At 41.4% G+C, this 24,067-nt stretch overlaps 1 protein-coding gene across 1 annotated transcript in view; it reads right to left on the bottom strand.

The window, feature by feature from the left end:
- Positions 1-2,228: 2,228 nt before the first annotated feature.
- The window catches only part of Casc3 (CASC3 exon junction complex subunit), a 28,438-nt gene continuing 6,599 nt past the window's right edge, over positions 2,229-24,067 (bottom strand). The window contains exons 4-14 of the mRNA XM_026386944.2: positions 12,953-13,111; positions 12,715-12,866; positions 12,198-12,374; positions 11,156-11,841; positions 6,992-7,056; positions 6,574-6,688; positions 6,242-6,340; positions 5,788-6,002; positions 4,692-4,814; positions 4,482-4,545; positions 2,229-3,918 (exon numbers count right to left, since the gene is read on the bottom strand). Coding sequence (XP_026242729.1) covers positions 4,522-4,545; positions 4,692-4,814; positions 5,788-6,002; positions 6,242-6,340; positions 6,574-6,688; positions 6,992-7,056; positions 11,156-11,841; positions 12,198-12,374; positions 12,715-12,866; positions 12,953-13,111 — 1,815 coding nt within the window. The 3' untranslated portion in view covers positions 2,229-3,918; positions 4,482-4,521. The remainder of the gene's footprint in view (positions 3,919-4,481; positions 4,546-4,691; positions 4,815-5,787; positions 6,003-6,241; positions 6,341-6,573; positions 6,689-6,991; positions 7,057-11,155; positions 11,842-12,197; positions 12,375-12,714; positions 12,867-12,952; positions 13,112-24,067) is intronic.

Genomic DNA, 24,067 nt, shown 5'->3' with positions numbered 1-24,067 from the left:
CAATCATGGCTAAGAAGCTAGGTCTGAGTATCAGTTTCCTGGGCTCTGTTTTTTTGGACATCCTAGTATCTCTCAGGTTGAAAGGGGAAACTGGCTGGAGTGGCTTGGAGCTCCCCAGGTAGTTTTTTATGATCCAAATAGGAAGAGGAGAGGGCTTCTCTCCCAGCACATGCCACAGTTACCAGATTAAGCCGGTTGCCTTGGTAACCTCCTCTCTGGGCAGGATTTGGGATTGTCGGTTAGGGTGAATTGGGGAGTGTGGAGGGTGTGGGAGCTGTAAATAAAATGGACTGACTTCTGGAAACTAAAAGGTTGGGGGACAGGACTCCCCGCCTCCCCACCGACAGTTACTCAAGGACACCAGGTAATGACTTAAGTTCAAGACCTTAAATCCAGGAAATGGTCCTCCTGGAGCAGTAGTGCTTTCCTCCTTTTATTGCACACTGAAATCACAGGAAACTATAGAAATACTGATGCCCAGGCCACACCCCAATCAATTAAATGAGATGAGGAAGGGCCAAGCTTGTATTTTTTTTATTTTTTTATTTTAAAGAGAGAATGAGAGAGAGGAGAGAGAGAGAGAGAGAGAGAGAGAGAGAGAGAGAGAGAGAGAGAGAATTTTTAATATTTATTTCTTAGTTCTCGGCAGACACAACATCCCTGTTGGTATGTGGTGCTGAGGATCGAACCTGGGCCGCACGCATGCCAGGTGAGCGCGCTACCGCTTGAGCCACATCCCCAGCCCTAAGCTTGTATTTTTTAAAAGCTCTCCAGGTGATTAAAATAATCAGGGTTGAAAATCACTGCCCCAGAGGTACAACTCAGTCTTAGTGAGCTGTAGATGCTGAGATGACTCTGGGATTCCAAATTTTTGCAGTTTTTGAGTCACCCACAAGGTAGCAGGCCTGTGTGCTGACCAACCGGGGGAGTGGTGGTAAGGCACCTGCTTTCATGGTTAAAATAAAGAGAAAAGTAGAGTGGTATGAATTACAACCGTGAGGTGGGGGCCAAAAAGCTTTAACTGAGAGCTTAGCCTCTGGGTGTCTAGAAGGGGGTTGGGCAGGGCTATCTAAGGCTGATCTGTCTGCCCCTTGTACTCTACTTCTTTCTGCCCACCAAGAAGCAGGCTGGGAGGACAGAGAGAACCTGGGGGCTTTGCTGAGCTTGAGTTTCTTCTTGCAGAGATGGTTACCAGGGCAACAGAGAGCAATGGGATCTAACTGCAGGACCAGGGAAGCAGGAGGCAGGGGTGAGGGGGAAGCATCTCAACAATCTTGTTCCTCCTACTAGTAACCCACCCCCAAGATTGGTTGGCATTCTTTGCATGACCCTGGAGACCAGGCCTACAGATATCATCATCATCATGTGGGGGAGAAGGGAAGCAAAATGACAATGGATGGGCTCGGAAAATTCATGGTTATCTGGCCATAGCAGCAGCATTGAGGTGTGGGGGAACTTCCATCTGTCGTTTTAAGATACACCAGAATATCCATGTCCCCAATATAAGCCTTTCTGGAACTCCAGGACAAAAACTCCACATCGCAAACTTCCATCCTATCCAGACCTGGAAGCAACAGTCAATTCAAAGCTGGGAATCATCCTGTGTGCACCAGGGGCCCAGGTAAAGGGCAGAATGATCCACAGATGGTAGTGTTTAGAGTTTCCCTTCTCCTTACCTGTATTAAGACTGATAGGAACCTCTCCCTTACATTGTGGTCCGAAATTCCTAAGTGCCAGTATCTTTACTTTTTAGAAAGACACAAAAGAAGGCATAGACGTTCACATGGGCTGTTTTATTGTTCATGACACTTCCAAATGAGGGACTCCATGATATCCTGATACCTATGTGGTAATGTAAATGTGGTTTTCTTATCAGAAAAACAGAAATGACGGGGAGCACAGACATACTTAGGGCCTCATAGAGGCTCTCACCTTTCTGGCCTTCCATTTCACAAGTCTGAGCTGGCTTGGGTTGTCTCCATGGTAAGTGGTATGAGCCCAGTTTTCTATAACCACAGGAGCCACCACAACTTTTTTTTTTTTTGGTGGTGCTGGGGATTGAACCCAGGGCTTTGTGCATGCAAGGCAAGCACTCTAGGCAAGCACTCTACCAACTGAGAAGCTACATCCCCAGCCCTTGGGTTGTGACTGTGAATCTGTGAGGGATTTAGCAAGTCCTCTTCATTTCCTCCCAAATTAATACTCACACAAAACACTAGCAAGGTAGCCAAGTTTATAGTCTAAATTTTATTATCTCCAAGTCATAATGTTGATCACAAATGTGTGCACCCTTTAAAACAGTAACAACAACAACAACAACAAAAAAAAAAAAAACAAAAAAAACAGCAACAACTGGAGAAATCCTTGCAACTAAACATAGTGGACAGACAGAAAACTGTCACAGTGTCTTAAGGTCTGGGAATCTGGGCATGCTGCCCACAGACTTGAGGAGACATCTTCAGGTTTAAGGCAAAGGGAAGCCTACAAAAGGCACAACCGCCGGCTACCCCTGGAAGGAACCTCTTAGTTATTTCCTCCTTGGGGGTTACAGCTTAATTGCCTCTCCTCCTTCCTGATCCCACACTGTGACTCAGTGGCTAGGCCAGCTGCTGGAGGGAAGGAGTAAGAACAGACAGTGACATTACTAGGGGAACCTTCTCCCTCAGGTTCTGTAGAAGGACAGGGATAGTGGCCAAGTTCCCCCTGGCAGACACAGTGCTGCAATAACAGGAAGCTATCCCGCAGAGGCAGCAGGTTGGTGCCATGGACAGGGAGGACAGAAGGGAGAGCCCTTGCCCAGAAGGTGACTGACTGGCTTCCTTAGGCCTTAAGCCCAGGTGCCATATCTTCTGTTTGCAAGAACAGGACAACTGGGGGAAGTAACACCTAAAACACTTGTAGCAGGAAAATTATGGAGAAGAGCAACTGCAAAGGACAAGGTAGACTGCTTGCTGTATTTGCCTCTAGAGAGATGCATTGGTCCATAGCAACTGAGAAGGGAGTGGGGTAGGAATGGAAAGAAGAGAAGCAGGGTCCTCTAATTCCACTAACCCCAAAGTCTGAGTCCTGAGGACTATGTGAATACATTCCCCTAAGGTGCAAAGGCTCTCACTCGACCCTCTTTCCTTGAAAAAGTATCTGGTTTGCCATTTCTCCCCACAGTAGAGACTTTGCCCTCAGTAGAGGACTGAAGCCCACCAGAACACAGGTACTGTTTGAAGCTCAGACTTGTAAAACCTAAATCAAAAAAGGGCTCCTACTCATCCACTCTGAGCTTTTCTCCACAAAGGGACACTGTGTGTAGACAGCTTTGTTTCCACAGGGTTGGAGGAGTTAAGAGAATTCAAGTATACAAGAGAATAACAAAGGCCCACCAAAAGTGAAAGGCCAGCTCTTTTTACACTTGGTTGATACATTCTCAATTATCTGGGATGCAGGGAAGAGTGAAAGGGAACCCAGAGGGGCTAGAAAACCAGAAGAATGAACTTGTTTCATTTAAAGGCAGAGAGAGAGAAAGAAACAGAAAAACTAAAAATATTAATTTAAAAATAGCAAGCCGGGCTTTAAAAACAAACATTTTAGGAAACAAAACAAACAGGCAGGAACTTCCCTGGGAGAAGACACTTAAATTTCCCAGGAGAAAATGAAGAAGAGCAAGACTTGGGCTTCTGAATCTATCCTCAGAAGCCTGGGCTGTCTGGGTCTCGGCTCCCCTGAGCACAGACAGCTCAAGTGAAGAGTGGAGGTTCGAGGAGGTCACCTGTTTCTCCTCTCTCCAGCAGAGCCTGTCCTCAGAGGAAGAGGGCTCCTCCTCCTTCAGATGCCTGCTGGTAGGGCCATCCTATACCTTTGAAGCCCTCAGGGTGGTAGACTGCCAGTTGAATTTCTCTTCCCTCCTGAGATCTCATCTCCGCTGATCTTGAGAAAGGATTGAGAAAGGGAAGAACCACCAAAATGTTAGTGAACCTCTGGACATTTACAAACTGTTCTCATGAAGCCACATTCTAAATAATGCGGTTTTGTTCTGTTTTGTGGCACTAAGGATAAACCCCAAGGCCTTGCACATGCTAAGCAATGCTCTATCACCATGAGCTACACTCCCAGACCCTAAATGTTTTAATGATCTTAAAACACAGTAATCCTCATGTTCCTTCTCCTTTATGATATTTAAAACTGACTCCTTCTGCTATATTACCTTCAATTCTGATTTCCACTTTTCTTGGTCAATATACTGTATTCCTGTGTATTTTCCTTACAGGTTCCCAAATGAAACTGTCAAGTTAACAACAGATTCTGCTTCAACCCTGCCTAATACATTTGCAAAACAAAGAAACTGGCAGATTCTGTGTGTCCTTCCTTTAAAGCTTCAGATATATCCCATGATTATAACATTAAGCATTAATTAGGTGATTTTGGTTGTTAAGTAAGCAAGTACAATCATTAGTTTTAAGAACAAAAGTCATAATAAGTTGTTCACTTACTTCTCTATGATGTTAGAGTTAAAATATTCAGAAAGTCATGTTAACTGGAACCCCTGCTTACAACCTGAAATAAAGTTAAAATTTCCTATCAGATCATACCAAAAAAGACTACACTCTACAGGAACACAACCTGAAGAGCAGAGAAATTCTCTGCAAAATGGAAAGCCACTGATGTAAGCATATGCCATAAATATGGGTAGGAGCTCATACCTCAGGTGGAGGGGGCTTAATGGTGACTGGCTGGGGAGTCCTCCGGGGTGGGGAGGGCTTTGGCTGCACCTGTTGCTGGGCAGGGTTATAGTAGGTCACTCCTCCATATACCTGTGATGGAGCCTGAGACCCCACAAGCCAAGAGAAGAAAAAGCTAAGAATTATTTCATCCAGCCTATAACAAAGAGAAAACATCATCTACCCACAAAAATTAAGAGTACTGGAGAATTTCTATAATTTTTAAGTTTTAAGCTGCCCCCTTTAAAATAATGTGACTTTTCATTTCTTACTTCCTCCAAATTATTGCCCAGCTTTCTTCAGTTTCTACCATCTGGTAACAAATGGCAAAGGCTGAGCTCAATGGTGACACTCCAGATATAGACGGTATCAAGGAAGTTAAGCAGGACAAAGTAGGGCAAGTTGTCGAGGAGAATTTCTCTCTCTCTCTCTCTCTCTCTCTCTCTGTGGTGTGCGTGTGTGTTTTTTTTTAAAGAGAGAGTGGGGGGGGGAGAGAGAGAGAGAGAGAGAGAGAGAATTTTAATATTTATTTATTTTTTCTTAGTTCTCAGGGGACACAACATCTTTGTTTGTATGTGGTGCTGAGGATCGAACCCGGGCCGCACGCATGCCAGGCAAGTGCGCTACTGCTTGAGCCACATCCCCAGCCCCATGTGTGTGTGTTTTTTACTGAGGATTGAATGCAGGGACTTGCATAGGGTTTTTGCTAATTAAGTTACCTAGGCTGTCCTCAAACTTTTGGTCCTCTGGTCTCAGTCTCCCTAATAGCTAGGGGGTTATAAGTGTTTACCACCATAACTAGCTAGAATACAGCTCCTTTGTGCTGCTGAGTAAACAGCAGATATGATATACCCCAAAAACACTCAATGAAATACCATTAAAGAAGCTGAAGTGAATAAACTAATAAGCATTACATAAGCTGCATTTCCTGCACCTGACCACCAGGAGGCATCCTTGCCCCACATGAAATCAGCATCACTGAAAAGTTCTCAAATTCCTTTAGCATTCTCCTCATAGCACAGTCCTGTATGATTTAAAAGATATGGACCTAGAAAAATCTGCTCATTAGCCATCTCACCTGTGTATTAGGATATAGATGAGGAGGTGGTGGGGGAGGCAGTGCTCCTGGAGCATAAGGGTAACTGGGATTACCAAAGTTCATGACTCCTGGAGCAGAAAAGTAAGTAGGAGCAAGCAACTGCTGGGGTGGTGGCTGTCCTGGAGACATGGACACTGGTGGTGGGTAGAGGCCTGGATTGGGCAGAGGTGCCGGTGTCTGGTGGGGATGTAAACCTGGACAAGAACAGGATGACAAAAACTGAAAAAGATACTTCCATTTTCACAGGATCCTCTGGGTGAACTGCAGCACAAAACAGCTCAGGATGGAAATCCTGAGCTGTTTTGGACCCAAACAGCCAGGATGGCCAGCCTCACAGGCTAGCAGCAAAGAGCTCAAGTATGTTGGGGTTTATGGAGTCCCCAAAACACATCCTTACATACTAGAAGCATACAGATAGATGTACAAAGCTTACCTGGGTGAGGAAGGTGCATTTCCGGCTGTACAATCATGCCCTGTGGGGGCAGTGGGGCAGGACTGTCACCATGGGTATAGATTGGTCCCTGGAACTGCACTGTTAAGATATCATATTGTGACTCTCTTCATATCACAAGGAAATGTCTTCCTGTCTCCCAAACCCTTTAAAAGATGTCCTCAATTTTCCACGTTGAAAAAAAAAAAAAAAAAAAAAAGCAACTAGGCAATGTTTAAGAATAGTTTGAAAGGAAAATTAAGAGATAAAAGGCTGGCCTCTTAATTCACTTCACCATGCCAAGAAAGGTACTCAAACAGTAACAAACAACTCACGTGGATCATAGTAATGTCCCTCCATGATACTGATATGCACAGGAGGGGCAGGAGGCTCTGGCACAGGTCTCTGCCGCTGGGATGAATAGCGTTTGGCTCGACCACCCTGGACACCCTAAGGTAAAGACAGAGACCTAAACAAGACTTCTAATGGCTGACTCTCATATAAAGTCCTATCTTTTGCTAGATGCTGGAAAACACTTGGTAGCTGGAAGGTGTTTAGTATTTGCAAAATAAATGAAAAATCAATGAAAAGAATCAATATTCCAATCTAAATCTTCTACTCTACATTTCTGAGACTTAAATTAAAAGAAACATGAGCAATCAATGGGGAAATTAACATCAAGACCTTATCTTGGTTTAAACAGTAGCTATAATATGTAGCCCTCCCCCAATTACTCCTCTTCCCTTTTTGTACCATTTCTTCCATCCGGTTAAACTGAGGTGGAGGTCCTGCTCCCATGTGTATGTGGTTCGGCACACCTGTAGTAGACAACAAAAAGTGACTGTTTTGAGTGGGACTCAAGGGTGTCACCAAGAAATGACAAGTTGAACTGTGGGAGGTCAACCTTATGGGTGACTGAGTTACACTCCCCAGCTAGGTGCTGAGGTGCTCAGTCACAGAAATGGGTGTCTTGCTACAGCCCCATGGGTGAAGCTATGCTCACCTGCTCCTTTGTAATATAACTCCTTGCCCTGTTTAGGATAGAATCTTCCATGGAAGTGCCTTGTGTGTGTCCCCTCCTCTTACTGTGCCCTTGGGTGTGGCCTACGCAGGTGTCAGTCAATCTGCTGACAGTGGACATCATGAAGATACTCAGCCCCCTGAAACCTGACCCCTTGTCTCATTTGAATAGCTTCTCCTAAATAAAAGGGGTCAGCACGTGCTCTCTCTCTCTCTTTCTGCGGACCCTTAAGGTCAGAGGAGCCGTCACAGCAACCCCAAAGAAAAAGGTATTTGTGTCTCTTGTGTGGTTATTTCGTGCAGCCCAGTTAGCCCAGTTTAACTAGAGTGACCCCTGAGCCTTTTAGTTGCGAGAACAGAAACCCAGCAATTGGCGAGAACAGAAACCCAGCATTGAACATGGGGAAAAGCTTTCTTCTTTTATTTATGTAATAATAATAATAATAATTAGTAGTAGTAGTAGTAATAGTACTGGGGATTGAACCAGCTGGATTTCTTTTCTTTTTTGATACCAAGGATTGAACCCAGGGGCCTTAACCATTGGCCCCTTTTTAATTTCTAGACAGGATCTAAGTTGTTTAGAGCCTCACTAAATTGCTGAGGCTGGCCTCAAACTTGCAATCCTCCTGCCTCAGCCTCCTGAGTCACTGGGATCACAAGAGTGTACCACCTACTAGTTTTCTTTTTCTTTTAATATTTTTGTTTTTTAGTTGTAGTTAGACACAATACCTTTATTTATTTATTTTTATGTGGTGCTGAGGATCAAACCCAGGGCCTCGCATGTTCTAGGCGAGTGCTCTACTGCTGAGCCACAACCCCTGTCCTAGTTTTCTTTTTTTTAAAACTATCTCCTTATGGGCAATAATAGCATTTGAAAATTTGCCCCTATTTCCAACCACCTTAACACAGTAACAAAGTACTTATCTCTCTCTCTCTCTCTCTCTCTCTCTCTCCTCTTTAAAAAAAAAAAAAAAAAGGGCTGGGGATGTGGCTCAAGCGGTAGCGCGCTCGCCTGGCATGCGTGCGGCCAGGGTTCGATCCTCAGCACCACATACCAACAAAGATGTTGTGTCCGCCGAGAACTGAAAAATAATAAATATTAAAAAAAATCTCTCTCTCTCTCTCCTCTTTAAAAAAAAAAAAAAAAAAAAGTACTTAAACATAAAAAAAAAGACTTCAGTGAAGAAACTCATGTTCAGCTGGGGGCAGCGGCACACACCTGTAATCCCATGTAGGAGGCAGAGGCAAGAGAATCACAAGTTGAGGACAACCCGGGCAACTTAATGAGATCATGTCTGAAAATTTTTAAAAACTCATGGTAGATGAGGTGGTACACACCTTTAATCCAGCAATTCAGGAGAGTGAAGCAGGAGGACTGAAAGCTCATGGCCAACCTCTGCAATTTAGTGAAACCTTGTCTCAAAATAAAAATGGACTGGAGCCGGGAGCGGTGGCGCATGCCTATAATCTCAGCAGCTCAGGAGGCTGAGGCAGGAGGATCACAAGTTCAAAGACATCCTCAGCAATAGCAAGGTGCTAAGCAACTCAGTGAGTAAATATAATACAAAATAGGGCTGGGGATGTGGCTCAGTGGTTGAGTGCCCCTGAGTTCAATCCCCAGTATTAAAAAAACAAACAACAAACAAACAAAAACAAAGGACTGGGATGTGGTTGAGTGACAAAGAACCCTTGGGTACAATCTCCAGCACCAAAACCAAAACAAAACTCAACCAACCAATAAACAAAAACCCCTTATGCTCAAATTTTCCCTACCAAACACTTCCCTGAATAGAGGCCCTGGAAGGTTATAATTAGCACATTATCAAACATACTGTAAAATCTCAGCCCAGAAAATTCAGAGCAGCAACTGGAGAGCAGTAGGATATTCTGTTAAATCTACTTGATTACATTATTGGCACAGGTATCGGTATTTGGGAAGATTCCACATTGGCTGAAAATTACTCAGGATAAAAAAGAATCAGACTGTCTCAGAATGATAATAAAGCACTAGTGGGAAGCTGGACGTGGTGGGGCATGCCTGTAATCCCAGCAATTTGGGAGGCTGAGGCAGGGATCATAAGTTCAAGGCCAATTTCAGCAACTGAGTGAGGCCCTACGCAATTTACAGAGATCCCTATTTCAAAATAAAACAAAAAGAGTTGGTTCAATCCCCAGAATCCCCCTTAATACCCCCCAAAATCAGCAAGTGTATCTACTACTCTCAGAGATCAATATTCTAGGTCCAATATAGGCTACACTGATTTGGGGTATTTAAAAATCACATGTACTAGAGGAGGGTGTTGCATTCCCAGTTCAGATGAGGACTTCCTATCTTTATGTTTCCATTAGACTTCAGAAACTAAGAAGATACCTCAGTCTATTTGGTTAGACAGACAAAGCAGAATGGGCAAAAGGGACATTAGGTCCTACTCTGTAGAATTATGTGTCTAATATGATGACTCACTAGCCATATGTGGCTATTTAAAAATTTTTTTTTAATATTTATTTTTTAGGTGTAGATTGACACAACACAATGCCTTTATTTTTATGTGATGCTGAGAATCGAACCAAGGTCCTACCCATACTAGGCAACTGGTCTACCGCTGAGCCACAATCCTAGCCCCAACGTGGCTATTTAAATTTTAAATAAGTTCACTTCCTCCCTCTGGTCACATTTCAAGTATTCAAAAGCACCAGAATTACATAAAGTTCTATTGGGCACTCTGTCTCTAGAAGGCTAATGACATTTGATAGACATTCCTTCAAAAAAAGAAGAGCCCAATCCAGACTCAAATGAGAAAGTTTCTGCCTTCAAATATCATTAGTGGGGCTGCTGAGGATATAGCTCAGTTGGTAGAGTACTTGGCTCTAACGCACAAGGCCCTGGGTTCACCCAGCACCACACACACATACACACACATTAACCATTAGCTCAAACAGTGTGCAGTGTCAGGAGCAACAGCTGGTTCTCAAACAATTAACAACACTGCCACCTTCTTCCACTTTGTTTTTCTTTCTTCAATATTTTTTAATAATTTTTTTTACATTTTTTTTTTAGTTATACTTGGACACAATAAGTTTTATTTATTTATTTTTATGTGGTGCTGAGGATCAAACCCAGGGCCTTGCAGCCTGTGCTAGGTGAGTGCTCTACCACTGAGCCACAACCCCAGCCCCTTTCTTCCATATTTTTTTTAATAAATTTTTTTTTAGTTGTTGATGAACCTTTATTTTATTTATTTATATGTGGTGCTGAGTATCAAACCTCACACATACTAGGCAAGCACTCTACCAGTGAGATACAACCCCAGCTCCTTTTTTCCACATTTTAAAAAATATTTTAAGTTGTAGATGAACACAATAACTTTATTTTATTTATTCATTTTTTTATGTGGTGCTGAGGATCGAACCCAGTGCCTAACAGGTATGAGGCAAGCCCTCTACCACTGAGCCACAACTCCAGCCCTTTTCCACATTTATGTATAGAGAACAGAAAAGGATTCTGACTCAGAGGCTCAACAATGATCAGTTAATAGTACCTAAAGTAGTGGGACACTTGGGAGGCTGAGGCAGGAGGATCACAATTTCCATGCCAGCCTGGGAACTTAGTGATGCTCTGTCTCAAAATAAAATAACAAGTGCTAGGGATGTAGCCCAGTGGTAAAGCATTAGCCTACTATGTACAAGGCCCTGGGTCCAATCCCCAGTACCAGAAAAGGAAAAAAAAATTAAAAAGTAGTGAGATAGCCTTGGGTAAAAGACACAAATGCTCTGAGAACTGGACAAATGAACCAATTAATGCATAATTTTACTCAGTTAATGAAAAGGTAAGATATAATTCCCAAATTCCTAAGCCCAATGATGCAGAAAAACAGCCATCAACACTATAATACCTACCTCGAAGCTCCCGTGGTTGTAGGAATGCAGGTTGTCCTGGACTCCAATTCTGTTCTGCTATACTTAGTTGTGCCACATCTTGTTCTAGTCCACCTGCAGCAGAATCTACTGGAGCTTCCCAGTTCCCTGTCTTAGTAGATGGAGGAGGGGTGGTTTCTGAGACTGGAGGTGCTGAGGTCAGCCCTTCAGGTGGAGGGGGAACCTCCTCAGCAGCTTTGACTGCATCTCCAACTTTGGTTCGGGTTCTTCTTGCCCGGGAATAAGATTTCTTCTCAATAGGCCTGTCAGGGGCTGGTGGTGCTGTGTCAGGAGCAACAGCTGATGTCTCTGTGACTGCCTCTTCTTTCTCAGGACTGCCAAGCACTGGAGCATCTGCTTCTGGGGATGGATCCCTCACAGAAGTCTGCTCCAGGCGCCGTGACCGGTAATTAGTCTCATGCTTAACAGTCTCACCGGACCGGCCACCATGCTGCCCACCAGCCTCCATAGGCCTAAAACTAGTACGACCTTCCTTGAAGCCCCCAGATCGAGAGTAATTCCTGGGTGCAGACATGCGGCCAGTACCTGCTGCATTCCTGTTAATAAATGTCCTTGGTGGTAGGGTACCCCCAGGACCCTGATGGCGATGGGGCTTGTTTGGACGCTCACCAATCCAGTTTGGATCTCTTTGGGGAGGACTCCCAAATCTAAAAAAGGGAAACGGAGACAAACTGTTTAAGGGACCATGATAGATATAAAGTGATTCAGGGACACACTCCATTTCCTTATCCATTCACTTATTAGCTAGAAAGGCATTCAGAAAAGCAGAGGAGTTCTTTTTGAAAATATCAACAATTGGGGCTGGGGATGTGGCTCAGGTGGTAGCGCGTTCGCCTGGCATGCGTGCGGCCCGGGTTCGATCCTCAGCACCACATACAAACAAAGATGTTGTGTCCACCGAAAACTAAAAAATAATGTTAAAATTCTCTCTCTCTCTCTTTAAAAAAAAAAAAAAAAAAAAAAGAAGAAAAAAGAAAATATCAACAATCCAAAATTTCCTCACCGAGGTTTCCGGATTCTTCGGGGTTTGATGTCATCAGGATTGTGAGCTGAGCGAATATCATAGCCATAAAGAGCAATAAGCTCCTGTCGGGACTTTGGAGCCTGCTCATCTTCGCGGAACTTGTCATGCTCCCAACGACCCTCATCCTTCCATAGCTTTCGCTGACGCCCCTTGGGTCTAGTCAAAATCAAGGAAAAGTGTCTTGATCCACTTGGTACTTTCAAACATCTCTTATCCTATGCAAGTACTTCATAGCTCAGAGGCCTCCTATTAAGGGAGGCAGAAATGTGATGGGTTTTGGAGACTGACTGGGTCTGGGTCTTAGTCCCCTACCAAAAATTACCAAACATTCTATGCTTTATTTTCCTCATCTGTATAAGAGCATAGTAATTGTGATTCTTACCTTAAATTGTGAATAATAAACAAGATAATACAGGTAAAGCACTTGATAAAGTGTCTTGACATACAGTAAGCTCAAAATACATGCTAGAAAGCAGCAGCACCAAGTAGCCTTTACCTGATTTCCTCCTCCTGAGTTTGCCCTCGAAGGTCGTGCTCAAAAAAGAGCCCTTTCCGGGGTATGTATGCTGGATTCTTCCGATCTTCATCATCATCCAAATGCTTAGGGCCCTTTTTACCCACTTTGTTCTCCACAGGTTCTGTGCTCTCCTGAAAGAAAGATAAAGGGCTCCTTACCCTTCTAAGATTGCAATTCCCTATTCAAGCTCCCAAAGAGGACTGTGCTGTGTACTGACCTGTCCATCCCCACTTTGCCTCTCTCCAGTCACGGTGCCTTTGGTGTCAGGCTTTTCTTCTCCCTTCTCTTCTTTTGCTGAAGAATTTGCAGCATCATTACCTTCTGATTTCAGTTCCACTTTGGAGTTTTCTTCTTCGCTGTATTCTCCTTCTTCAGCCTGAAAAAATGTTTCCCTGTCAGCTGAGAGATGGGATCTGAATGATATCACTTTTTTTTTTCCCTTTTTTTGATACTGGGGATTAAACCTAGAGATGCTTAATCACTGAGCCACATCCCACCCCTTTTTGTATTTTATTTAGAGACAGGGTCTCACCGAGCTGCTTAGAGCCTCATTAAGTTGCTGAGGCTGGCTCTTAACTCATGATCTTCCTGCCACAGCCTGCTGAGCCGCTGGGATTACAGATATGTGCCACTGCGCCCAGCCTTTCCTATATTATTTTACTGGTGCATTATAATTGTGTATATATATATTTTTTAAAGAGAGAGTGAGAGAGAGAGAGTGAGAGAGAGAGAGAGAGAGAGAGAGAGAGAGAGAGAGAGAATTTTTTTTTTAAATATTTATTTCTTAGTTCTCGGTGGACACAACATCTTTGTTGGTATGTGGTGCTGAGGATCGAACCCGGGCTGCACGCATGCCAGAGGAGCACGCTACCACCTGAGCCACATTCCCAGCCCCAATTGTGTATATTGATGGGATTTGTTGTTACATATTTGTGTATAAACACAACACACGATATAACAATATTCTCCATACTTTAGAAAAATATTTTCTGAGAAACATTTAACTAGAGCATAAGAATTAAGCCAGGCACAGTGGTGCACACCTGTAATTCCAGCAACTTGGAGGCTGAGACAAGAGGATTTCAAGTTTGAGGCTAGCCTCGGCAACTTATGAAGCCCTAAGCAACTTAGTGAGGCCCTGTCTCAAAAAATAAAAAGGGCCAGGGATATGGCTTAGTGGTAAAGCACCCAAGAGTTCAATCTCCAGTACCACCCCCCAATACAAAACAATTAAAAGCAAGATAATAGGAGTTGGGGACAAAGCTCAATTGGTAGAGTGTTTGGTGAGATAAGACCCCGGATTCAATCTCTAGCATCACATACAGAAAGAGCAATCTTATCAACATTGTTACCCATATTTCCAAATGGTAAGGGTACTCAGTACAAAATATGAATATATAGAGATGGTGGAATGAGATAGACACCATTACCCTAGGTACAGTTGTTATGACTTCACATATGGTGTGATGCTACATTATGTACAACCAGAGAAATGAAAAGTTGTGCTGCAATTGTGTACAATGAATCAAAATGCATTCTGGGTCATATATACCTAATTAAAATAAATATAAAATATGAATATATAGAAACATGTATCTGCATGCATGCACGCCTGTACATGTGTGCATGCATGTACACACACACTTCCATATAGATATTAGTGGAATATATGCAAGGAATTGTTAGCAGTGGCAGCATGAAGAAGGGATCCAGGGGCTATAAATGGAAGGTAGAAGCCTGGGGTTGTGGTTCAGCGGTAGAGCACTTGCCTAGCATGTGCAAGGCCCTGGGTTCAATCCTCAAAACCACATAAAAATAAATAAATAAAATAAAGGTATTGTGTCCAACTACAACTAAAAAATAAATATAAATATAAATAAATAAATATAGACTAAAGTACCTTGCATACTGAAAGAGCTATATCTTTGTTGACAGCTTCATTCCCTTTCCATGAATTGTCTATTTATTTATTTATTTATAAAGAGAGAGTGGGGGGGGACAGAGAGAGAGAGAGAGAGAATTTTTAATATTTATTTATTTTTTCTTAGCTCTTGGCGGACACAACATCTTTGTATGTGGTGCTGAGGATCGAACCCGGGCCGCACGCACGCCAGGCGAGCGCGCTACCGCTTGAGCCACATCCCCAGCCCCTGAATTGTCTCTTTAAACACACAGTGCATAACTACACTCTCATTTAACCCATCTCAAATGACTTAGAGCAGAAATTTCTAATCTTTTATTATGCAGACCCGTCTAGTTTATGACCTAAAAATTTCAGGATATATCTAGACTAAAAAAAAATATGCTACAAACAACTGCTACACATTCAACACTTTAAAAAAACTCACATTTTATTAATTTACATATCTTCAAAAATAATAGTACAGCCAGATATAGTGGTAGACACCTAAAATCCCAGCAGCTCAGGAAGCTGAGACAGGAGGATAGCAAGTCAAGGCCAGCCTTAGCAATTTAGTGAGGTCCTGAGCAACCTAGCAAGATCCTGTCTCAAAATTAAAAAAAAAAAAAAGGGGCTGGGAATAGGACTCAGTGGTTAAGTGCCTCTGGGTTCAATTCCTAGTACAAAAATACTAGGAATTACAATAATTAATATATAAAGGTAGGGGCTAGGGTTGTGGTTCAGTGGTAGCATGCTTGCTTAGCATGCATGAGGCACTGGGTTCAATTCTCAGCACCACATACAAATAAATAAAATAAAGGTCTGTCAACAACTTAAAAAAAAAAAAAAAAAAAAAATATATATATATATATATATATATATATATATATATATATATATATGTAGGATATATATTTAATCCATAGCAACAGATTACTTAGTGAATTTGCAAACTTTTTGTAATGATTCTATGATTTCTCAAGTTACTATTTTCATCTCCCCACCCCACTCCCACAAAAGGATAGAACCCAGGACCTTTCATGGACTAGGCAAGCACTCTTCACTGAACTAAATCCCCAAACACTTCCCAAGGCATTGTTACCTCCAAATTGGGAAATAGTGATATATTTTTTTTCTTTTTTGATGCTGGAGAATGAACCCAGGACCCCACAGGGATGCACTTTACCATTGAGCTACACTCTTAGCCCCATGACTTAACATTCTTCCTGTCTATAATATAGATGCCAAGTTTATCTTTCTTTTTGGGGGGCGGGGTGAAGAAGGTTTCTAAGTTTTCTGCAGCATGAGATCTCTAGAGCCAAGAACTCTGTCCAGAATCACATTATAAAATTTTGACCTGGAAAATCTCGGAACATCTTGTTTTAGATATTGGGCGTAAGTGGGGAGGTGACATGGCAACAACACACGAACAAACTTGTTTGTGATCTCTTTCCTATCCACTTTTCCCCTCTTACCACATCAAGACTGGATAATTCTGCTCCTAACAAAAAGTGTTGAGTCTCTTCACACAAAGAGAATCATTAGGCCATCTCTCTAAATAGGGGGCACTAGAATAGGTCAGAAAATGGAGGTATAGCTAGCCCTAGATAGGAAAAACAACAGCAGCTAAGACTCATGAGCAGGGGAATGGCTTTAGAACAAGGTTACTCTTTTCTCCTTGTCTTTCTTGGATTTTAACCTAAGGAGGTAGAACCACAGGCTAGGGAGGTAGACTTAAATGGCTACAACACCACAAAGAAATGGGTTAATGGAAAAGTGGTCTAGTACCCATTGGTGGTTTAGCTCTACCATCTGGCAAATTTGTGTACATGGGACTTCTGTTCTACAGGGACTGACACTTGACCTGAACCACAATTTTCTCTCTAAGCCAGGTTGACCCCCGCAATCTGGTCAAAGAAACTCAACCAAGAGTCCTTTTTAAGTGAGAAGCTCTCAAGATATACATTCTATCCACTTTCTTCAAATAGAGCTAGGTCTGTCTGATTGGCCCAGACAAGCTAATTAATCCTTCTTCCTCATTGTTCACTGCTCAACATCTGGGTATTTTGGCCTCCAAGTGTCTTAAGTTAGGATTCCCAGAAAAGTGACAGAGAACTAAGGGACATTGCCTGACTATATTTATTTATTTTAAATTTTTTTTTAAATATTTATTTTTTAGTTCTCAGCGGACACAACATCTTTGTTGGTATGTGGTGCTGAGGATCAAACCCGGGCCACACGCATGCCAGGCGAGCGCGCTACCACTTGAGCCACATCCCCAGCCCCTGCCTGACTATATTTAGATATATATTTCGTACCAGGACTTGAACTGAACCCAGGAGCATATAACCACTGAGCCATATCACCACCCCTTTTAAAAATTTTTTTTTTTTTTTTGGTACCAGAGATTGAACTCTCAGGGGCACTTTACCACCGAGTCACATCCTCAGCCCTATTTTGTATTTTTTTTTAATATTTATTTTTTAGTTTTCAGTGGACACAACATCTTTATTTTATTTTTATGTGGTGTTGAGGATCAAACCCAGCGCCCCGCGCATGCCAGGCAAGTGTGCTACCACTTGAGCCACATCCCCAGCCCCCTATTTTGTATTTTATTTAGAGACAGGGTCTCACTGAGTTGCTTGCACCTCGCTTTTGCTAAGGCTAGCTTTGAACTTGTGATTCTCCTGTCTCAGCCTCCTGAGCCACTGGGATTACAGGCATGTGCCACCACGCCCAGCTCTTTTTTAAAAAAATTTGAGATGGGGTCTAAGTTGCTTAGGAACTCATCAAGTTGCTTAGGCTGGCTTTGAACTTGTGATTCTCCTGCCTCAGCCTTCTAAATTGCTGGGATCATAGGCATTTGTCACTGCGCCCAACTTGACTATACCTTTACTATGAGAATCAAGCCTTTATCTACAGCATTCCAATCCATCACCCTTGATTCTTCTCATTTTCTTCAATTACTTGAAATCTTCTCTCCTGTTTATATGGGGGCAGGTGGGTGGTAATTATTCAATTCTTTCCTTGATAATTATTTCCCCACAGGTTTTGGAGTGAAAAATTCAATAACTTGCTTAATGTGCATATATGACTTTATTTTAAAAAATTTTTATGTGTGTGTTGATGGGCCTTTATTTTATTCATTTATTTGTATGCAGTGCTGAGGATCGAACCCTGTGCTTCACACATGCTAGGCAAGCACTCTACCACTGAGCCACAACAGCAGCCCCATAAATGACTTTATATGACCTTAAAATAGTATCAAGCATGATCAATTAAGGAACTCTTTATGCTCTGCCCCCTCTAATCTGTATGACAATGTTATATGAGGCAATTCTTTTATTCCAAATGAGAAGTTAATTTTGATTCCAAGGAAGAATGGCAACATAGATAAACACATTGCTGAGACTCCAAAATAGAGTCAAAGCCTGGTCTAACTCAAGCCAAGGTACTACCCTATAGGGATGTCTTCGAAATCATTTGCTAGGGCTGGGGTTATAGCTCAGTGGTGAAGCACTTGCCTAGCACATATGCGGCACTGGGTTTGGTCCTCGGCACCACAAAAAAATAATAAAAGTGTTGTGTCCATCTACAACTAAAAAAAGAAAAAAAAATTAAAAAGTCCTTTGCTAGGCTGGGGTTGTGGCTCAGAGGTAGATCACTCACCTAGCATGCATGAGACCCTGGGTTCGATTCTCAGCACCACATAAAAAGTAAAATAAAGACATTGTGTCCACCTATAACTAAAAAAAAAAAAAAAGGTCTTTGCTGGAAGAGACAAACTCCTCTACATTCTGCACTGACCTCTTTCCAACTCTCACTAATCCTGAAGCAAACTGCTTCCAGTAAAAAATTACTATGCAGGGCCTTTAGCTTTTTGTTCCACTCACTACCCCACATCTTTCAGATTTAAGAGGTAGGGTTGGTGTCCTCCCCATTCCCAACATCTCTTCAAGATTCAACTTCTTTTTCTCTTTTTATTTATGTGTATGTGTGTATAAATAGATAAAATATGTATATAATATATATATATATATATACACACATACATATGTATATACCTATATACCTCAGATTTTAGAGACAAAGTGTTGCTATGTTGCTTAGGCTCAAGTGATCCTCCTACCTCAGTCTTATGTGTAGCTGTTGGCTATACATGGCCAGCTTCTCATTCTCAATTGAAATCCCTGCTTGAGGCTCCTATCACTTATGCTTCTGCCTGGGCCCACCCTGCCATTTACTTAAAAGACTAGCTCAGGTCAATCTTTCTCTCCACTCTAGTCACTCATTTTCATGCCTATACTCCAAACTAGTCTTACCTGCAACTGCTACACACTTTTTTTTTTTTTTTTTTGAGAGAGAGAGAGAGAGAGAGAGAATTTTTAATATTTATTTTTTAGTTTTCGGTGGACACAACATCTTTGTATGTGGTGCTGAGGATCGAACCCGGGCCGCACGCATGCCAGGTGAGCGCTATACCACTTGAGCTGCATCCCCAGCCCCCTATACACTTTTTTAAAATAGTAAACCTGCTCAACTATTACAATGTTAAATCTAAATACCCTAGTGCTGTCATATGAAAAAGAACAAACTTAAACCCTTTCCCTACATACAAAAACTAACTCAAATGGATCAAAGACTTACATGAAGTAGGCTAAAACGATAAAGTCTTAAAAGAAAACACAGGAATAAATCCTTAGGGCTTTGGGATTGACAAGGATTCTTAAATATACCACCAAAACATAAACAACAAAAGAAAAAAAACGATAAATTAGTCCTAATCAAAATTAGAGGGGCTGGGGTTGTGGCTCAGTGGTAGAGCATTTGCCTTGCATGTGTGAAGCCCTGGGTTCAATCCTCAGCACCACCATAAAGAGGAAAAAAAATTAGAACCTGTGAGACAGGCACAGGGGTGCACACCTGTAATCCCAGTTATTCCAGAGGCTGAGGCAGGAAGATGGAAAACTTCAAGGGCAGTCTGGGCAACTTAGTGAGACCCTGTCTCAAAATTTAAAAAAGAATTTTTAAAGGGCTACAAATATAGCTTAGCACCCACTGACCACTGGGTTCAATGCCCAGTATAGAAATAAATAAATAAAATCTTTGCGTTTAAAAGAACACCATTGAAGAAAGGAAAAAATATCCGCAGAATGAGGAGTAAAAAACTTGCAAATCACATACAATAAAGGACTTACAAAATAACTCAATAATTATGGGACTGGGGCTGTGACTCAGTGGTAGAGAGCTTACCTGGCATGTGCGAGGCGCTGGGTTTGATTCTCAGCACCATATATAAATAAAGGTCCATCAACAACTAAAACAATACTAAAAAACAAACAAACAAAAAAAAAAACCCCTCAATAATTCAAAGACAAATAACCCAACTAAAAGATGGGCAAAATATCTGAAGAGTCATCAGGGAAATGCAAATCAAACAGGTTTCACACTACTAGGATGGCTAGAATTAATACAAAAAAAAGCAGACAATAACAAGTGCTGACAAGGGAGTAGAGGAACTGAAACTGAAACATATACATTGCTACTAGAAATGTAAAATGGTGCAAACACTTTGGAAAACAATCTGGCAGTTCCTCAAACAATTAAACAGAGTTATCATGACTCAGCAATTTCATTCCTAGGTACAAACTTAAGAAAAGTGAAACACCATTCTGTATAATTATAATGTACCAATAACAAATATGGAGGAATATATATATATATGGAGATATATATATCTCCATACAAAAATGTATATACTAGGGGCTGGGGATATAGCTCAGCTGATAGAGTGCTTGCCTATCATGCACAAGGCCCCAGTTCAATCCCCAGCACCATTTAAAAAAAAAAAAAAAAAAAACTTGTACACTAATGTTTATAGCACCATTATTCAAAATAACCAAAACGATGAAAGAAGCTACAGAAATAGTTAGGCATTGTGACATTTGCCTGTAATTCTAACAACTTGGGGGACTGAGGCAGAAAAATCACAAGTTTTGAGGGTCATCCTGGGCAACTTAGGGAGACCCTGTCTCAAAATAAAACTTAAAAAAGAACAGAGGGTGAAAAATAAATAAAAACATGTGCAAGGTACCTGGGTAAACCCCCAGAATCATAAAGGAGGAGGAGGGAAAAAAAAGAAAAGAAAAAAGGAAACAACCCAAGAGCCCAAGTGCCAACTGACGGGCAAAAGGATAAAGAAAATGTGGTACATACACATTAAATAAAGTATTGCTCATGCCTTAAAAAAATAAAAGAGGAAATATTGCCATTTTGAAACAACATGGATAAACCCAGAAGATATTATACTAACTGACATAAACCAGACACAAAACATGGCATGATCTCATTTTTAAGTGGAATTTGTAGAAAGTTGGTTGCCAGGAACTGGAGGGTAGGGGAAATGGGGGTTATTTGAGCCAAATGATATAAATCTTCAGTTATGGTAACCTTTTTCCTTTTTTTTGTACTGGGAATTGAACCCAGCAATGCTTAATCACTGAGCCACAACCCCAGCCCTGTTTGTTTGTTTGTTTGTTTGTTTTTAATTGAAGACTCAATCTGGCTAAATTGCTGAGGTTGGCTTTGAATCTGCAATTCCTCCTGCCTCAGTCTCCCAGGTCACAGGGATTACAGGGCATATGAACCACCACACCTGGCTAAAATGGTAATTATTGTTAATAATAACAATGTTTTACATATGTGAAATTTGCAAAGGCAGATTTTAAGCTTTTTCACCACAAAATTAACTACATACCACAAAATAAATTAACTACATGAGGTGATATATATTGAAACATCACAATGTTTCCCCTGGTTGCAGGGGGGTTTTAAAAAAAATACATTATAGACCTTTCATATATACAATTTTTATTCATCAAATATATCACAATAAAGCTGGAGGAAAAACAGAAACAATCCAAATTTTCATCAATGGATGAATGAATTAAAAAACTATATTTCTATATAACTGATTATTTTCAAAATTTTTTTTAAGTTACTGGATGGACCTTTATTTTATATGTGGTACTGAGAACCAGACCCAGTGCCTCACACAGGCTACAACCCAACCCGATTATTATTCAGTCATAAAATGTAATGAAGTACTGATATTCGCTAAAAATGTTTTGAAAACATTATTTTAAATAAAAGAAGCCAGTCACAAAAGCCTACATATTACAGGATTCCAATTATATAAAAGGCCAGAAAAGGAAAATCTACAGAAAGTACATTTGTGTCTACTTAGACCTGAGGGAAGAGGAGGGGGAAGAGAGATTCATAGCTAAAGGTTACATGTTTCTTTTTGAAGTGAGAAACATCTGAAACTGACACAGTAGTGGTTGTACCTTTCAAAATTAAACTGTACTCTTTAAATGAATAAAATTTACAGTAAGCAGGCTGGGACTCCGTGGTAGAGTGCTTACCTCCCATTGCCTCGCACGTGTGCAGTACTGGGTTTGATTCTCAGCATCACAATAAAATAATTTACAGTAAGTTTTATATATATATATATATATATATAAATTTACACTAAGCAAACTATCAATAACACTATTTGTTTTTAAACTACTTTTTTTGGGCACATGCCTCTAATACCAACTACTTGGAAAGCTAAGACAAGAACAGCAAGTTCAAGGCCAGCCTGGGCAACTCAGCAAGACCCGTTTCAAAATAAAAAAAAAGCTGGGGATATAGGTCAGTGCTGGATTGACTGCCTAGGATGTGTGAGGCCTTGGGTTCTATCCCCCCAGTATGAGGAAGGAATGGGCTGCTTTTTATTATTAATTATTCCTTTACTCTCTCATCTCCAAATTCTTAAAGACAGCTACTTCCTTGATTTTTTTTAATATATATTTTTTAGTTGTTTATGGGCCTTTCCCAGTGCCTCACACAAGTGAGGCAAGCATTCTACCACTGAACCACAACCCCAGCCCTGATCTTCAACTTTCTATCAATCCTTTTTCACATTTACTCTTTTTTTTTTTCCCATAATACCTTTATTTTGTTTAGTTTTTATGTGGTGTTGGGGATCGAACCCAGTGCCTCACGCATGCTGGGCAAGTGCTCTACCACTAAGCCATGACCCCAGTCTCACATTTATTTTTCTTGGCTCTAGAATCAATGCTCATTCATTTCTATCACTACTAGGAACACCCTCTATTCCCTTGCCAGTCCCCAATGCCTGGGAGTATATCAACTCAACTTTTTGCTTTCTCTAGCTCTACAATAAACTACCCCATCAATGAAGGAGGTTACACTTATACACACAGAATGTCACCTCCAACTTCAACTCTCAAACCTCTTTCAGTCTCACAATTCCTACCATGCCCTACCACCAAACTCAACATCTTTTTTTTTCCTCTTGGTAGTCTGGGAATTGAACACAGGACTTGGCACATGGTAGACAAGTGTTCTACTAGTGAGCTATACTCTACACTCTCAACTTTCTATTTATTTTTTAGTTGTCACCGGACCTTTATTTTATTTATTTATATGTGGTGCTGAGAATCGAACTCAGTGCCTTACACATGCTAGGCAGGTGCTCTACCACTGAGCCATCACCTCAGCCCCTCAACTTTCTCTTTTAAGTTGAGACAGGGTCCTCTAAATTGCCCAGGCTGGCCTTGAATTTGAAATCCTTCTGCCTCAGTCTTTATAGTAGTAGGGATTACAGGCCAGTGACACCATATCAGGCTCAACCTCACTTCTTGAAGCAGATGTCTTTCTTTCTGTTTCACAAAGAAAAAACAAAGGAACACCAATTTCCCTCACAGATACCTTTCACCTCTCTATAATTACAAGTTCTCTTTTCTGGTTCCTACCTCTCACATATTCAGGCAAGGATACCAGCACACATATTATCCACTCCCTTTCTTTTCTTTCCTTCTGAATTTGTTCTTTCCATCTTTAACCAAACTTAAGACACTTCCAACTTTAAAAACCACCATCAAACCACCTTTTGGCATCAAAGAGCTCTCTCCAGTTATCATCTCTCTAGGTTACCCTTCAGAGATGAGTTTCTTTAAAAGTTTTCTCAAAGATTTTGGGAAAATGGAAACAACATAGTTTGATCTCTCTTCAAATCTCCACATGGAATGACAGAGCCTCCGGATAGCAAAACTGAAACCCTTTGGACCCATTTACAATAAAATTAGGTTATAAGGTATCCCCTATACTCAAAAACATAAGTGCATGGGGCTGAGGTAGTGGCTCAGTGGTAGAGCACTTGCCTAGCATGTGTGAGGCACTGGGTTTGATTCTCAGCACTGCATATAAATAAATAAATAAAATAAAGATACTGTGCCCATCTACAACTAAAATATAAATAAAAGTTTTTAAAAAGTTAAAAAAAGGGGCTGGGGATGCAGCTCAAGTGGTATAGCGCTCACCTGGCATGCGTGTGGCCCGGGTTCGATTCTCAGCACCACATAC

This window comes from Urocitellus parryii, chromosome 7 (assembly GCF_045843805.1).
Source record: "Urocitellus parryii isolate mUroPar1 chromosome 7, mUroPar1.hap1, whole genome shotgun sequence".
Classification (NCBI taxonomy): domain Eukaryota; kingdom Metazoa; phylum Chordata; class Mammalia; order Rodentia; family Sciuridae; genus Urocitellus; species Urocitellus parryii.
Note: the sequence above shows the minus strand (reverse complement) of the source record. Positions and strands in the feature narration are given on the sequence as shown.